Source organism: Elaeis guineensis, chromosome 5 (genome assembly GCF_000442705.2).
Source record: "Elaeis guineensis isolate ETL-2024a chromosome 5, EG11, whole genome shotgun sequence".
In the NCBI taxonomy this organism is placed as follows: Eukaryota; Viridiplantae; Streptophyta; class Magnoliopsida; order Arecales; family Arecaceae; genus Elaeis; species Elaeis guineensis.
Window position 1 is genome coordinate 25,626,669 of NC_025997.2, and position 19,140 is coordinate 25,645,808.

Genomic DNA, 19,140 nt, shown 5'->3' on the forward strand with positions numbered 1-19,140 from the left:
GATCGTGCCTGATATTTTGATCTTGTTGAATGAGTGGTGTCACTCATGGTAGATGAGGATTCCATCTATTAATTGTATAGGTTATCAATCAGAAGAGATTTTAGCATTTATGTGCTCTCCACATGGGACATTTATTGCTTTTGGCCTCAGCTCATATCAGCATAGATACTTAGGATACCTCGTATCAGTATAGAGGAGCTCATATCAGGATCACTCAGCTCATATGAAGGTAGCTCTTCACAGCATGCATATGGCTCAGCTCTTCACATATAGTCATAGCTCATAGAGTTGTAAATCCGAGGCATCCATGATATCACCATAATAGCTGCTATGCCGCTGAAGAAGCTGTCATCACTATTACCCTAAGGATCGACCTACCGATCAAGCCTGCCTACCGTTGAAGCCCCGTGGATACAAGAAGCTGAGAAGAGAGCTGCAGGAACTGCTGACATAAGTTCTTCCAACCCAACATGAGTCCCTGTGATGTACCATCCTTGCTCCGAAGAAGGATGGAACTTGGCACGTGTGTAGAGAGTTGGGCAATCAATTTACTGACTATGAAATATCACTTTCCATTCGCAGATTAGATGACATGTTGAATCAATTAGCTGGTGCAAAAGTATTCTCCGAGATAGATTTGATTAGTGGATATCACCAACTTGGCATCAAGTTATAGGATGAATAGAAGACGGCGTTCAAAATGTGAGATGGCTTTATGAGTAGTTGATAATGCCTTTTGGCCCTGTAGTACTCTTAGTACAATTATGAGATTGATGGATCATGTTTTATGGACTTTCTATGGTGAAATTTTGTAGTAGTCTATTTATGACATCTTGGTGCATAGATGTTCAGAAGAAACTTTATGTCAATCCGAAGAAATGCCCCTTCATGGCTGATTGCCTCCAAGGTGCAAGTTCCTAGATTGGCCTTTTCCTCGTAGCACCTCTAAGGTTCCCATTTCCTTGATTTGGCCTCCATGGAAGACTTATTCGGGGGTTTAGCACTTTGATGGCATTGACGCTGATTGTATGAAGGGAAATTCATTCCAATGGACACCAAAGCCGCCTGTGCGCCTAGAGTGCAGTCTAAAAGCTCTTTGAGAATAGGAAGATTTCTCTAACATATCAATTTTAGAACTAATAATAATTATTTAAATTATAAATAAGATAGTAATTAAAATAATATATTATTTTATTTATTTATTTTATTATATCTATTTTATATATATTTTTAAAAAAATTAATATAATTAAAAATTATTTTATATATAGTATGAATTATAGTTATCAGACAAATTTTTGAAGATTGATAATCTTGATTTTGCAAAGCTCTTCTCGTATATCCTCCAATTCTCTTAGCAGCAGAATCGATAATATTGTCCATCTGCTATCATTACTATCAATAATAGTGGTGTTTTGGAGTTCGAAATCGGATAAAAATATATAGATATAATGATAGACGTGGTTTTATGAGTTTTTGGTTAAAAATTTTAAGAATTTAAATTTTAAATTATTTTTTAAAAAAATTATCTCCCTTGATGTTTAGAAAAAAAAATATTTTTTAAAATTTAAAATAATTCAAATAATTTGCAGCTTCTTCAATTGGATGGAGAAATAGAAAAAACAACCTCCCAACGAGTGGAGATGAAATGACCATCCCACTTTTTCCAAAATCCATGATATCTTCCCGTACTCCCTCGCCCTCGGACGCATCCCATCCGCCTCCTCATCTCCCCCCATTATCCTCCCCACTTCTCCTCTGCCGCTGGCACCGGTCTCGCCATCGAGGGCGCCTTCCGCCCCGGACAAGTCTGCCTCAGGTCGAGACCACCGCCCCGCTCCATGTCGAGGGCATCGAGGTGCGCGACGCCGTCGTCGTCATCGACTGCGAGTAGGGCGGCCGTGAGAATCTAGCTACCCAGAGCATCTGTCTCCACGCGCTCACTACACTATCCGACGTCCTTCGAGTGCTACACTGGCGGGCGGGAGATCCTCGCGTAGGTCCGCGGTTAGGTGCACCAGAGGAAACCGCCGGTAGCGGGTCTTCCCCACGGTGGCGACGCACTCCGCCATCCTTGCCGAGCCCAGCCTCCCGCTGCCACTATGCCGCCTTTGAGCTCTTCCGCGACCTCTTCCCCCACGTCAAGTCATCGCTGATCCGCTGAGATCTTGCATCCATTTTAATATATATATATATATATATATATATATATATATATATATAATATATATATATATATAAAAGATTTAAATAGTTGGGATAAAGCATATTCTAAAGATTCTGGATGGATCTCAAACTTTCAGGTTATTTGTATCGGAGACGGATTGTGCACTTCGGTCCAAAGATGGACTCCCTTCGGGCGGATGCACACCGTCGATCGGGGGTGATCCAACGGTGGACTCGCGTATCCTTGCGTGCGGTGCGGAAGGCGGACCTCGGCGCGTTTAAACGTACTTGGACTCTCGCGGCAGCTTAGGCACCGGCGAGTATAAATTTTCTTTTTTTTTTTTTTCAGTTTTTGGTGGAACGGTAGTAGCTTTGAGGCCACCAAAAGCTCAGCCATACATGGAGATGGACCCAGAAAATATTGAAGCAGTGATTCACCAAAGATATGGAGTTCCAGAGGGGGAGAATAGCGGCCCTTCTTTGAGGTTTCCTCCTGGCTTTAACTTCAACCCGAACGATCAAGAGCTGATACGTTTGTATCTCGACCGCAAGATCAAGGGGGAGCCATTGCTTTACAATGTATTCAAGGATGTCAATCTTTATGATTACGACCCGGAAGAACTAGTTGGTTAGTACTATAATTTCTTTTTCTCTATAATTTAGAAATATACAGAGCAACTCGATATCTAACGACTTATGTGTGTTTCAACTGTAATATCTTATTGTTTATGACATGTTTGTTATGCAATTCTTCTATGTGAGAATTTTTTTTTCTTTCCTTACAATCAAAAAATATATATATTTTATAAATATCTTATTTCAATAGTTTTAGTTTTTTTTAAAAAAATTGGTTTATATATGTTAGGTACTCATCAAAGAAATTTTTATTTAGAATATATAAAACAACTTCATATCTAGTGGTTTATGCATGTTTGACATGTAAAATTTATTGTTTGTGACATATTTATCATGTAATTCTTCTATGGGGATCTTTTTTTCCCTGCTTGCTATCAAGAAAGTATATATTTTTCATGGAATATCTTAGTTCAATGCTTCAATGGTTTTAAGTTTTTTTTTTTTTAAAAAATTTGTTATATGTGTTAAGTGCTCAGGAAAGAAGTTTTTTTTTTTTTTTAATTAAGAATATATAAAACAACTTGATATCTAATGGTTTATGCATGTTTCACATGTTAATATAGCTTATTGTTTATGACATGTTTATCACATAATTCTTCTATGTGAGATCTTTTTTTTCCTTGCTTCCCATAAAAAATTATAGATATTTTTTTATGAATATCTTAGTTCAATAGTTTTAGTTTTTTTCTTTAAAAAAAATTGTTTATATGTGTTAAGTATCCATTAAAGAAGTATGAGATTGAGAAAAATTAATAGATGAATGTTTCAGCTTCCTTTTTAGGATTTGTCTGGATGTTCCTACAAGATTGCAAAATTTGTGGCTTGCATCGTCCGTTTAAGCATGGCTCTGTATTAACCAATTACCATCCAACCCAAAACCTCCTATCTAAAGGCTAGGATCTTAGGAAGCCCAAGATAGATGGACTAATAGAACCAATTCTCACAGAATTTTTGGCCCTATTCTGAAGAAATATCTAAACAGGTCCTTATTTTTTTTTTAATTCTAACCCTTCTACCAATTGAAGTTTAAACACTTTGATTTCGTCAAATAATAGACCCCTCTAGTGCAATTATTTGTCCCCATGGAACTGTCAGCATGGTGGGCCAACCATGCATCACCTGGCAGACTTGTTCAGTATTCACAACATAAGGTTAGTATTTGCCGACTACATCTGGTACTTACCTGACAATTACATTATTGTAAGCACTCTCATGGGAGCCAGCCACGTTTTTAACCTATAGCCTCAAAGATGGGAGCAATCTCCTTAACCATTAATGGTTCAGAAGCAATGTGCTTCCATGAACCCATTTAACAAAAATTGTAGTTTCTTTATTTATAGGTAAAGAAAATAATGTTTTTTTTTCTTTCTTTCTTTTTTTCTCTGTCTTTCCTAAGATTTTAGTTCTGAGTTAGTTTCCATGCTGCAGCTATGGTAACATGCACTCAGCAGCTGAGATTATCAAAATTTGCTTCCTGGAACTATGTTTCTGATATTATAGCTAAAAATAGGTGATGTATGGAGCACAATGCACAAGTGTAAATGAAAACGAGATTTCAGAATGAGCCCATTACCATGGTCTAGCACTTTAGATTAAGTCTGCACAGCATTTGATTTTTGTTGTACAGGGCCCTTCTTGAACAACCAATAATATGCTTGTTGGAAACTTGTAAAATCTGAATGGCATAGTTGTTCGTCATCATTACAGCGATACTATGTTATTAACTTAGCCTTTTTATTTATTTGAAATGATGTTATAAACTTAGTACCACCACATATGTTGTGTTTATTTGAAAAAGAGTAATGAAGATAACAGTTTATAATCGAAGAGTAACGGTCTTATTTTCCCCTTTTTCTTTCACTCAAAAAAAATAGTTTTTCAAATCAAACAATGTTCTATGATTAAAATATTAGTTCATTATATGTATATGGATATGTATGTATATATGTATGTGTGTGTATGTATGTATTTTGTATGTACACGTATGCATACGTGCATATATTTATGTGTGTATGCGTGTGTCTACCTATATATGTACATAAAAGTAATGAGAACCATTATAAACTTTGGCATAAACTAGTCTAAATTCTAGCATTACTCCTCCAAATCACACTGCTAGAATCTTTTTCAGAAAATATACTACCAGACTCCAGATTTTAATAAAGATAAATGACATTATTTTAGCTCTCCGCTCCTCTTCATTTTCTTCAAAGGAATACATTTTTCTCCCTATGAGCTTCAGGGCAATATTTGTTTTATTTGTTCTTATCATTCTAAGTTCAAGTGACGCCATTTTGTCTTTAAATCGGTGAATGCCCATTCTATCCTTTTATTGCTGGTTTTATTTGTTCTTTGTTCTAGGAAATTACGAGCTTTCTGGAGAAGAAAATTTTATTTCTTTACTTCAAGAACACGCAAATATCCAAATGGGAGCCGTCCAGCTCGCGCTGCTGGCGGTGGATATTGGAAAGCCACAGGATCTGAAAAGAAAATCTACAATGATGATGATGAGCTAGTGGGAGTGAAAAAAACTTGGTATACTATAGAGGAAAGGCTAAAGAAAATGATGGTGTAAAGACTGACTGGATAATGCAAGAGTATATAAGTGAGATCACAACTTGCAAGCCTGGTGATTCAATGAAGGTAAGTGAATAATGATTTAATGTAAAGCGAGCTTTATAAGTATTTATTGTTCTTTCTTATTATCTTTTGGATATATTTCTCTTTATAACAAAATCACACATTAAACATACTTATAAAGCTGACATTGTTTCTTCTATTTCTCTCTTTCAGCTTGATGATTGGGTCTTATGCTACATTCATAAGAAAAGAGGTGCTGTAGACAATCCTCACAAGCTATAGAAAGTTTCTCAAGCTCAATCAGACATGCCAACCGAATAAGATGCAAATAATAATCAAAGCTATCAGACTTTTATTGACTCAAATGGTGGCTATGGTAATGCCATTATGATACAACAATTAGTAGCAGCACTAGGTGTGCAAATTACTGAATTTAATGGTAGTATGGTCCCATCATTAGCAGCCGAACCAAGTGTGCAAATTACACCAAGCATGCAATTAACTGAACTTAATGATATGGTCGCACCATCAGCAATAGCACCAGGCGAGCAAATGATTGGTTTTAATGGAATGCTACAATAATTAGCAGTAGCAACAAGGATGCAAATGACTGAATTTAATGGTATGTTCCAGCCATCAGCAATAGCATCAAGGGGGCAGATGATTGATTTTAATAGAAGGATACCACAATTAGGAGAAGCCTATGCTGAGCTAATGAATAATCATGGTTGCATGGTACAAAAACCAGCAATATCTCCAACTGAGCCAATAATCGATTTCAATTATATGGCACCACGATTTGCAGCAGCACCAATCGAACAAATGATTGGCTTCTATGATATGACACAACTCTCTGAAATTGCTGATTTCAATGCTATGAGACAACCATCACCACCAATGACTGAACATAATGGGATCATGAGCATCCGCAATAATCATTCAACCGGGCAAGGTTTCCAACAGAACTTGAGCAATGCAATGATATCTGGCAAAGATCATGTGGATCAGTTTGGAATGGCATATGGTGAAAGAGATGAAGTCATAGATCCAATGAAACTGCTTTGTTATGAGCCAACAATTGAAATAGACAATATTTTAAGTGATAGTATTGAACCAAAAGAGTTAGATGCTGATGAACGTAGTAGACATGATGCTAGTTGCAGGCATGCTGAAGATTTTACTAAGCCGGATCCATGATTTGGCTTTGGATTTTTGATTTTAGGATTTCTCTATAGAATTATCTTATTAGAATTATGAAGTGCAAGAACTTGAATTTTGGGTTTGGCATTTTTTGTAATACTTAGCGTCAAAAAGGTGTTTGTTTTTCTAGTACTTTTTTGGGTGCAGAAAGAAAAGAAGTGCAAGCAAATTTAAGGAAAGCATTTGCTCTCTTCTGATTAAAATATGCATTTGTTACATGGATGGTTAGGAGAGCTTTTAGAAGTTTTTGAACTTTGTAGTTGATTCTAGTATTCTACATCTGATACTGAAGTTAGGTAGGCTTGTTGTTCTTGCTAAGGGGAGGGAAGAAAAATATATGCATAGTGATTCTGCATTATAATATACTAGGATCATCTAATTATGTTTCTCCAACATCTTTTCCAACTGTATCTGAATATCTTTAAATATCCTGCATTTTTGTAGCTTAGTGCTTTCTTAAAAACATTAAACATGACAAGATACTTTTAAAAATATATTTATTTATTTGAAGTAGTCAACAGTCATGATTGCCTAATTACAATTCTTTAAACCCTCATATTAATCAACAAGAACTAACTTTCAAATGATGAAAGATTTTTGGTTTTATAGCCATTTTATATAGCGAGTGTTGCCATGAGATTTGAGATTCAATGTCATTTCAATTAAAAAAAAAATCTGTAAAACATGTGGTAGATATACCGCCATGTTTATTGAATAATGAAAGTAGTCATTGTATTGAACTTTCTAAAGTATTCTATGAAGCTTTTTATGGTAGGAACTTAAACTCTACTAACTATAGTTTTAACATTTTGTTAGAATATTAGCGCCAAGGTTTAAGGTACATAAAAATGTATGTGGAAAATAACTTGCAACTTGCCAGAGATGGACAATAAAATCCTTAGAAGTTCTTTCAAAAGTGAATCTTTTCTAGATGCATTAAAATTGCTGGACTACTATATTACCTTAGTTGCAACTCAAAGAGGTTCTGGTCACCGACTAACTTGTGCCTAACATGTTTCTTTTTCTTTTTCCTTTTTTATTGATAAAAACCTAGCATGTTTCTTGGGCTACCCAATTCTGACCTAACCCTTCTTTGAACTTGACCACTTAAATTGAGAGGAAATGAAAATTGGATTGGCTTGGTCAAATTGCTCAAACTTCAACTAGAATCCAACTAAGCATTGAATCATGTTGCCATTTACCCACTAAAATCCAAACCAGCATAGCTGCATAAAGTTCCAATCATCCTAAAGCATTGGTCAGATCTGATCGGGGCCTGTACATGCACCTGAATGTTATCATGAATCATATCATGTCTAACTAGGTATAGCCTGTGGTACGAATTACCAAATACTATATAGGCCAACAGCAAATACTTGATGGTTAGTTAAATTCTTGGAAATGTAGATAAATATAATCTTGCTGTGGTTAGATGCTTTTTTACTACAATTGGGTTCAATGTTTAGGGTTTTGAGAGAAATACAAACAATGCATTATTTTTATCATGAAACAGCATACTTGCTAATACCGTTTATTTAGGTTAGACAATTTATATGATCATGGATTCATGGTCACTAGACCAATTATTTGGCATTCTATATTTGGAATAGATAAATAGATAGACAGCAGATATATATTAAGGAGACAAATATTATGATGGCCACACTATTGACATGTGAAAGGATCATGGGTACTGGCCAAGTATGGGGGGTTATAAAGCTAAGCTTTATGAAGCTTTATCAAGGGGCGCCAGTTGCATGGTGTCCTCTCAGACAAGGATGGAGAAAAGGATTAATAATGGAGCAAGGTGGCATTACCTAAAAAGCCAACAACATAACAATAGCATTCATCTTAAAGAGCTGCAAGAGGGGATATTGATTTGCCAAGTGCTCCATCCACTAAGCTATGAGATCGACTTACCAGGAGACATAGATATCAGCAAATATCAGGATCCAATCTATATCTATCGTGGATGCTCACACTCAACTATATTTGTCATTCTCAACTTTAGCAGTCTTCTGAATCGATGGCCCTATGGCACCTAATTGAGGTAAGATCCACAAATCTGCTCATACTGCACTGATCTTTGCATCTTGCACTTTGCTCTTCAGTGCATGCATGTCTATCTTCGAGATCAAAGCTTCTCATTCGATCTTCTTCTTTTTTTATTTTGGTGGCTCACATATCTAAAGTTTAAGGATTTTATGAGGGAGTGCACTTAGTTCAAGGTTCATTTTGAGTCGCATGATAGTTAAATCCACTTGATATGCTGCATTACTAGTTTGCCTTCCTAGCTTTGCTCATTGCAGAGCTCAAACTGACTGCTTCACTTCTAAGTGAAACAAAAGCAGAGGCTGCTACTAGTTTCCTATCTCAATGGGCACTTTTGAAGTATTTGTTTGTTCAAAATATACTTAAAACCAAAACTTCTGCTAGATTTACATAGCTAAACTTGGAGTAGTGCAATTGAAGTCACTGAACAAGCTCACTCTTTGCTATGCTTGGTAGGGAACCAGAAACTATGACATGCTAGATGGCGCCACAGTAGCAAATTTTTATGCAAACGTAGTGATATCTTTTTTCCCAGCATGCACCTTTACAACCACATTAAAAATATTCATAGTTTTTAGATGTGCAGCATATTGAAAATCCTAGAAAAGTGCAAACAATCTCATGAGCTAATAACTATTCAATGTGTTGCCAAGAGAAGCTTTTTACCCTCCACTTGTCTCAGTTCTCCTATCCCTCTAGCCTATTAATAAACAAATCCTATCTCTTTGCACTCCAACTTTCTAAAAGACTAGCTAAATGGGTTATTGGCTTGAAGCATAGAAAAATTAGGTTTGGGATTGGCATTTGATAAGAAAGAAAAAGACAACCTTCTATTCATTGGATGCAATAAAATTCTCTTCTTTTTCCATCAAAGTAAGATCTAAATCCAAACAAAAAAAACTTGTTATGTGTGACCTTTGATGTTTCATGGCTCCTTCTGCTTTATACTGCTCACTCCATACTGACTTGGATCCCATATATTGCCACCATCAGGAAGCCTACCTAAATCTCATATTCCTACTAAAATGGCCATTTTTTAAATCAGCATCAGACCTTTTTCTCAAAAGCATATTAGCACTGAACCAAAACCTTACAATCAACATCAAAGTTACTAATCAGGATCACATATTTTGCTTAACAGGAAAAAAGCTATGCAAGGCTGATGGTGACAGAAAAACAGGATGATCTCCATCAGATCACATGAGAAAGGATGGTCATTCCACCAGACATGATCCATGTACCTCAATCTCTCTCCCTCTCCCCCTCCCCCACCACCCACACCCCCCCAACCACAACAGAGGTGTGAAGCCACCTATTATTCTTCCATTGGCAAGCTCAAACCACAGCTCATTTAATTGAACCTATAGGAAAGCTCTAATCTCCCTCTCTTGCTCAAGGGGAGTACTAGTTTGATACACAAACGAGTTCTATTATTTCTTTTGTTTTGTGTTAATTTATGGCTTACAATAGAGGATCAAAAGGCTAAAAGGTTGGTGAGAAAATTATAAGCTATGCTCTTTACTAAGAAACCACCCACCATCTGCATTCTTTCTTGCTTCCTAACACAAAGAAGTCAATGCACCGGCTATACCTGGCTCTCCCAAATACTCTAAAGAAAAAGAAGAGAGAGAGAGAGAGAGCTTGAGCTTTTAATGGGTGTAAGAAAAGAAGCTAAACAATAAAAAACTTTTCGAAGTATCAAAGAACCATGTGTTTTTCTTTCTCTCTAGAATAGCTGATGCCAGCCAGTAATAATAGAGAGGACTACAATAGAAATGGGGCAGCTTTGTGCAGCATAGGTTGGCCCTTACAATTATATCATCCATGATGGAATCGATTCTCCTTCTTCTGATCTAAGAAAGTACAATCTGATCTTGAATAGTTTGGTACTAATGGTGCATGTGGGGCATCTTAATTTATTATGGCGCTATTTCTCCTTCAAGATAAAAATGGGCTCAAAATTTGATATTTTAAATTTTTTATTAAATTTAAAATAGTTATCTATTTAAGTTTCAATAAAAAATCTTCTCCATTTGAAATATAACTTAAAAGTGATATTCAAATAGGATGAAATGATCCAATTACCCTTGCAGTTATAAAATAATAATACACTATTATAAACTATTATAAAATGATACTGTATTATAATAAAAGCAATACTATACTTATAAAGTAATACTACACTATTATAAAGTTATACCACATTATTATAAAATAACTTTATATTGTTGTGAAGTAATACTATAATAAAGGAATATTACACTATGATAATATAATACTACCTCATTGTAAAAGAATACTATACTAATATAATGTAATACTATTTTATTGTAAAGAAATACTATACTAATATAATACAATAAAGTAATATTGTATTATTATAAAGGAATACTATATTAATATAATATAATACTATCTTATTGTAAAAGAATACTGTACTATGATAATGTAATATTACAGTATTTTAAAAGGTATAAGGATAATTTCAATCAAAATAAGTAGTTACTTTTAACTTATGTTTAGAATGGATAGGTACTTTTATATAAAATTCATTTGGGGAGCTTCTTTTAAGTTGAAAATAAAGCTGAAGATTTATCTCTAATTCTCTAATAAAAATATAAGCTTAATTACTTTAAAATTATTAGACTTTTTAGGATTTTTATTTTTATTCTAAACTTCGATTCATTGTAATTAGCTTCTTAAACTTTTATAAAGTTGTAATTTCTCTTTTGAGTGCTATTTCCGTCTGACGATCGTAATGAAAATGTCATGTGTTATCATATGACACAGTAAAAATTGGTGTGGTATAGAATTAGTTGATGTAGAATTCTAAACTTTTCTACTTTCATATTTTTCTTTCTAGCTATGATTTTTACTTTTATTTCATCTTTTTTTTTCTATCTTTTTGGAGCATGACCCATCTGAAAAGAAAAAAAAGGGAGAACAAAGTATAGAGGATTAGAATTAGTTATTCTTTTCTTCTTCTTAACTTTTTTTTTAATTTAGATTCTTCAAGATTAACTTTGTGAGTTTATAAAATTAATTACAGATCAAACAAAAATAAATAATTCAAATCATTACAAATCCAAAAACTTTATTAATCATACAATTTTTTAAGCAAATATAAATAAATAAAGAAGACAACTAAGATCTTCGTGACCTTAAAGTTTAAATTTTTTAATACTTGATAAAAAGGATGGTGATGGAAGCAGCCTTAATATTGGTTGTGATCTCTATAGAGAAGGATTTAGAGATGGTGATGGTATAAACAGAGATATCGATGGTAGTGTAGGAGGCGGTAGAGTTTTAGAAAAGATAGTAGTGGAGAGAAAATGATGAAATTGGAAGAAGAAATCCTAATCAAAAGGAAGAAATAGAAAAGAAGGTATTTAGGATTCTACATCAACTTTTATTACATATTACATGATAGCACGTGATATTTTCATTACGGTCATCAAATAGAAATAGCATTCAAAGAAGAAATTACAACATTATAAAAGTTTGAAGATCTGATTGCAATGAATCAAAGTTTGAGATAAAAATGAAAATCCTCAAAAAATCTAAAATTTTGAAAGTAATTGAGCCAAAAATATTTTTTCTCATTTTTTTTAAACAAGTGAACACATGTATTACAAAAAGAAAGGAAAAAAGAAAATAAGTAAAGAGGTAGGAAGACCCTACCACCATGTAAATGGAGAAAGAGAATGCTGAGAAGCAATTTATGTAATTTTGACTTTCTTTCTTTCCCTTATTTTTTTTACTTACTTTTTGTAATCTCCTAAATAATTTTATATTCACAAGAAATTCTTCACTTTCTATGTCCAAACAATAAGTTTAAATTTTCTATGTTTGTATGATAAATAGTTATCTAAATGTTCTCTCCATAGATATTCATCCACCAGTCAGGGCTGGAATATGGAAATGCATGGGACAAAAATAGGACTGTTTTAATTCTAAATCCAATTAAAAATATTTAATAACATGAATTAATAAATATATTTAAATTGTTGGGGGTTGCACCTATCCTATTTCTTTCCCTTAAGAATTTAACCAAGTCAGACATCTTTCAAGAAATGGGAATAGCTATTAGACTCTGGCCAAGAGGGCCTTGGGCTGCTTTTACATAAAAGCAAGAAGTTTTGCATGTGAAAAGTAAAACGTTGGGCATCATATATCAAAGCTTTCTTGTCAATGTCATTGATCCAAATTAGTACCATATAATATGGCTTTTTCTTTTTCATGATAATCCACTTCTCTTTTCCTTACAATAATAGGTTGCTAAGAATTTTCAATATTATCATATAACAGCTAGATAAAAAGCCTAAGATCGAAAGATTGGATCATGATAAAGCGGCAGTGGCAGCATTAGCTATTTGTAGCAAGAATTCAATGCACCCTGTCTTTTCCATATTAATCATCAATGAGCACTTATACAAAAGAGAAAAGAAAAAGAAAGCCCTTGCATACTCTCTAACACCAAACTAAAATCCAATTTTAATTACCAGTCAAATCAAATGCATCCATAAATATCATGATATATCTATAGTCAATCCCAATCTCAAACAAGTCCATGCTGTAAGGATCTAAAGTACTCCAAGTAGAACATATACACTGGCTTTATTATGATACCATTTATAATAATTTAGAAAACCATCAAAAAAAAATCTAATCAAAAGATATTATTTATTTATTTATTTTTGATCTGATTAATCAAGATCTATTTAATGAATCTTCGATAAAAAATAAAATATGCATCCTCATAGGTTCTCACATAAGTTTATCCTGTTAATCAGCCATATCATTAATCAAGATTTGGAGACTCCTGATGACCTAACTCAGGTCCACATTCCAAATGGTATAGCCATGCCATCATCTAATGATAATGACATGAGTGGATATGATGAGCGTTTCATGCTTCCATCTAAATCTATTCCGTGCTTCCAATGTTTGTTGCATCAAGCCACATGGATGGCCATGATAAGCCCTCCATGTCAGGAGGGCTTTTTGTCCAGATATTGATGCCGAGTCCGATGGACGGTGGTTTCCACCTCCCATACCCTCCGGTACCTGCACACACCAGCATGTGCCATTTCCTGTACCTCCCACAAAACCCACAAACAAAACACCGACAAATCCTCCCACCCTCCTCTCTTTCCTACTCCCTTCCCTTTCTTTTCTCTCTCTTTACATTCCCTTTCTTTCATATACTTGGTTCACCTTCGGTGCAGGCTCAGCGGGCCGAGTAAACACGATCTCCTTCCTCCTCAAGTTGGTTGGTCCCTTCAGACCGGGCTACCACCGTGGATGGCCACCAGCCATACCCCCATGCGTGGACCTCTAGCATCCGCAACCAACTCCTCCCCATCGGCCAAAGCCTCCATCTCCAAGCTTTAACCCACTAAGGCACCTCCTTCCCCACCCACAAGAGCCTCCGTCTCTAAGCTTTAACCCACCAAGACACCTCCTTTCCCACCCACCAGGCACACCTCCTCCAGCAGATGCAGCCGCCCGCATCAGAGGCAAAGGTTGTCAAGGTTATTGTGGATGAACTATTGCCAAAAGGACCCCTCTGGGATCATGATTTGAGCTCCCAATCTCAACGGCCGGGAGAAGTCAATCCTCACAAAGGCCCGAGCAAACCCAACCCTCCTCTCCACCATGCAATCGTCGACCAAGGAGAACTCTTTGACTCAGCACAGAAGTCTCCACAACACCACCTCCCCCCAGTACTCCATTAGAAGCTGCGGTCGGCAAACCCACACTAATGCCGAGTTGCTTGCCCCCTTTGCTAGAAAGAACTACGGATGCCAAGGCTCCATCGCCACCACCTATCCGATGACTACCTAAGGCTGGTTGAGAATCCGATCCCTCTCCCTGACCTCCTTAAATCTGAAGAGGTAGAACTCTCTCTTCAGCCTATGCCCACCACCTCACTTTTAACTTCCACTTGTAACTAGAACTCCCTCATCATTGTCTCCGCCGCCACCCTCCGACCGAAGCTCCTCGCCACCACCGCCAAGCACCCAGCTCGCCGACTCCTCCCTCAACTCCTCCAAGAAGTGGACCACGTCTGGGAACCACTTCATAAGATCCTCCATCTCTTCTGACGAAGGCTTCGATGAGATCCATATGGTACGATCTTGCATCGTCCGTCTCCAACTCAGATTCGGCTTAGTTTCCATCTTCGAGGTTCCTACGCAGTTCGCAAGGATGCCACCATACTTCTCCAGCGATAGCACTTACTACGGCCGATCCGATCACCGGTGATCACGAGAAATAGAGCCGCAGTAGTAATCTTAAAGCATAATGGTCAGAAAAATAGGTACATTCAAAACTGAGTTGTTATATCGATTTTCAGCAATAAATTGCCCACAGGCTTTTATTTTTTAAAGAAAAAAGGCACATGAGAAATTTTCCATAGGATCTTGACTTCAAATTGAGAACCAAGGGGTGAATATTAGGATATTGTTTCAAAATTGACCATATTTACTTACAATCAGATTGTAAGTTTGCCATTTTGGGTACGATCGTTATAATACAATATATTGACCAAATCAACTTCCCACTAATTCCCAAAAACCACGAGAGCTGCTGGATTCTCAAGCCACCGCGGCTATTCTTGGATTCATGGGACGTGACAGATGCATGAAGCGTCCGCGTAGAGTATCCCATTGTCCAAAATTTAAGCAGATCCCCTCTTGATTGGAGTAAATACGAGAACGATAATTACTCCACAGCCTGGGAATATGAAAATTAAATAACACAGATTTGAAACTGGAAGCAACAAGTAAAGAATTCTATTATCCATTGTAGCGTTTGGCTCCAGCTGTACCATTGCCAATTTGATAATACCTGTTTAACACACATAATGCATTCCACTGATAAAATGCCTCCCTTAATTGGCAGATTCACTTCAGAAAAGAAGGATGCGCAAAGGTTGGTGGCACCCAAAAGAATGGCCGGCAAAAGTTAGTGGGTTCTTATCGACCATTCCTTTGGCTTTCCACGAGAGCCACCACCTTATTCGATGGTGGAACCATGTATCATTTTTATTCTAATCAAAGTCCCCTCAATTGAACGCATCGCTACTTAGAATAAGAAGATATAACAATTGAGGATCCAATCCAAAAAAATCTAATTAGAAGATATTATTTTGATTTTTTTGATTATCTATAAATATTTGAAATCTTCATGATGAATAATCGATATAGGACCAAATACATACCTTAGTGGTTAGCCCATGATCAATCCTAATAAACCTATATTGCAGTATCTCTTAGTCCATATAGACTATAGTTTCGATGGTTTTGATAATATTTGTAACGATCCCGAATTTCATCTAAAAAGATTAGTTGAAAAAATATTTTTTGAATTCTCTGATCTATATAAATATCTAAAATCTTTTTAAAAAATAATTAATATGTAACTAAATACACATTTCTACAGATCCTTATATATTTTTTTTGATAAATACTGTCTCTATAAAATTAAAACATGTGAGCACACATCCACCATCTTGAATTGGTGGAGAGTGGCCCAACTGTAACACTAACAATGTGACATCAACATATTTTTAAATAACAATGTTATAATGATTATAAATTTTGACCATCCTCTTATATTATTAAGTTAAAAACATAGAAAGTATAATGAGCGTTATCTTTTCCTATTTTTCATCAAACATACTATTGTTGTGTAGATACATATCCTTGTTTTTTTCATCTTCCTTTAAATAAAATAAATTTAATTCAAATTACAATTTTTTCTTTGAAATTTCTACATGAGTGCTTGTACAATCAAACATACATATTATTTTATAATGAAAGGAAAAATAACACCATTATTTTTTGGTTATTGCTTATTAAATACAAGAAATAAAGGTTTTAGCAGTAGTCAGGATCACTGTAAAAACAAAAAAAATCACTGAGAAAAGATTTACTAATAGTTTTTTCGATCATTGCTGTTGCTGCTTAAATCGATCGAGGTCAGAAGACGGATGTCTGGTCCTCGTGCAGGGATGATGGTGCTGAAGTGACCTACAAAACAAGTCCTAAACTGGAGATTGTAGATCCAGCGAGGACCCTCTGATACTTCAGTCAAAAATGCAGAGAACAAAAAAGCAGCAACGGATTCTTTGAGAGAGATTGGACTTACCTGGATCCTCAGAGCTCTAGTTGTTTATATAGAAAGGTATCAGACAGTTGTATTGTTAGTTGTGAGATCGTACGATCCTGAGATTATCAACCCGTTGGACATACCAAATTAGACGAGATAATTCAGCCTTCGATCACTCTCATGAAGTGAGGAGATCATTGCTGGTAGTATACTGAGTGGGGGATTTGAATATCCCTTTTGAATAATCTCGAAGATCATGTCTAATCTTTTGGTCTTGTTGAATAAGTGGTGTAACCTCATGGCAGATGAAGATCTCACCTATTAATTGTATAGGTTATCAATTAGAAGAGATTTTAGCCTTCATGTGCTCTCCACGTGAGGATATTTATTGCTTTTGGCTTTAGCTCATACAGCATAGATGCTCAGGATACCTCGTATCAACATAGAGGAGCTCATATCAGAGATAGCTCAGCTCATATGAAGGTAGCTCTTTACAGCATGCATATGGCTCAACTCTTCACAGCATAGTCATAGCTCATAGAGCTGTAAATCCGAAGCATCTATGATACCACCGTAACATACCTCCTACTCCTAAGTCTGAGAATCAGACAAAAGGAGTACTATTGACATGATGCCTTGGCCCATACGCTGTCCATCTTTTTTATTCTTCCTCTAGCACCCAATTAGTTATCTCTTATGAGTGGCATTGTGTGCCTGCGGTAATCTTGTGCCTGCGGCAACTAACATTTCTCGTCTTCGCACGAGAGGCAGTATGTACCAGCGGCGAGCTTGTGCCTATGATATCTTGCACTCTCGACGGCATTCTGAGAGTCTGATTAGTTATCTCTTTGGAGATTCTTTAAGGATCTCCCTTTGCTTCTAGAGCGACTCGGGCTCTGTAGGGGTCTTATAAGTTAGCCCTGCCTCGGAGTCATCGAGATCTTCTTGAGGGTCTGATAAGTTAGCCCTCATGAGTGGTGCTGTGTGCCTGCGGCAATCTTGTGCCTACGGCATCTAGCACTTCTCATCTTCGCACGAGAGGTAATGTGTGACAGCGGTGAGCTTGTGCCTGTGGCATCTTGCACTATCGATGGCCTTCTGAGCGTTTGATTAGTTATCCCTCCAGAGGTTCTCTAAAAGTCTCCCTCTACTTCTCGAGCGACTCAGGCTCTGTAGGGATCTTATAAGCTAGCCCCGTCTCGGAGTCGTCGAGGTCTTCTCGAGGGTCTGATAAGTTAGACCTCATGAGTGATGTTGTGTACCTGTAGTGATCTTGTGCCTATGGCATCTAGTGCTTTTCGTTCTCGCACGAAAGGCAATGTATGCCAACGGCGAGCTTGTGCCTACGGCATTTTGTACTCTCGACGGTCTTCTGAGGTCTGATTAGTTATCCCTCCAGAGGTTTCCTAAAGGTCTCCCTCCGCTTCTCAAGCAACTTGGGCTCTATAGAGGTCTTGTAAGTTAGCCCCACCTTGGAGTCGTCGAGGTCTTCTCAGGGGTCGATAAATTAGCCCTCATGAGTAGTGTTGTGTGCCTGCAGCGATCTTGTGCCTACGACATCTAGCACTTCTTATCTTTGTGCGAGAGGCAGTGTGTGCCAGCGGCGAGCTTGTGCTTGTGGCATTATGCACTCTCGACGGTCTTTTGAGGGTCTGATTAGTTATCCCTCCAGAGGTTCCCTAAGGGTCTCCATCGACTTCTTGAATGACTCAGGTTCTGTAGGGGTCTTGTAAGTTAGCCCCACCTCAAAGTTATCGAGATCTTCTGGAAGGTCTAATAAATTATCCCTCATAAGTGGCATTGTGTGCCTATAGCGATCTTGTGCCTACGGCATTTAGAACTTCTCATTTTCATGCAAGAGGCAATGTCTGCCAGTGGCGAGCTTGTGAAGGGAAGAAAAACTATTTCTCTTGGATAACCTAGGTTGCATCTAAATTTTTTTTTATTAATATACATGAATAAGGATCAAATCCTTATCTGATTAGCAGTGAAACTAGAGATCAAATCTCAAATCTGATATAAACTTTCGTGGAAGCCTGAATATGCAGATCCTCTACTTCGCATGCACGTCAGACACTGTAGAAAAGTAAGATGAACTCCAATCTTCGCAATCCAATCAAATGAGAGAGGAGATATGCTAGTGTAACACCTCACACCAGCAGGTGGGACACCCAAGGAGGGCCCACACCCAAGGAAGAAGGGGCGGTACCGAAGAGGAGAAGCTAAGGGAAAGAAGAAGAGCTTTTCTCTTCTCATGCCTCTCTCTCTTTCTCTCTTCTCTCAATCTGATTTGTTTGCTATACATCCATAGGTAGAGACCCTCTCTATTTATAGATGATTCCCATGACCTAATAAGTATAGGAGTCCTAACTCAATTCTAATTTGAATCAGT

At 36.7% G+C, this 19,140-nt stretch overlaps 1 protein-coding gene across 1 annotated transcript; it reads left to right on the top strand.

The window, feature by feature from the left end:
- The first annotated feature begins 2,290 nt into the window (after positions 1-2,290).
- LOC140857797 (uncharacterized) lies at positions 2,291-6,760 on the top strand. The gene is made up of 3 exons (XM_073256986.1): positions 2,291-2,793; positions 5,163-5,444; positions 5,595-6,760. The coding sequence occupies exons 1-2, from the start codon at positions 2,565-2,567 to the stop codon at positions 5,315-5,317; spliced, it is 384 nt and encodes a 127-aa protein (XP_073113087.1). The 5' UTR covers positions 2,291-2,564; the 3' UTR covers positions 5,318-5,444; positions 5,595-6,760.
- The last annotated feature ends 12,380 nt before the right edge of the window (positions 6,761-19,140 follow it).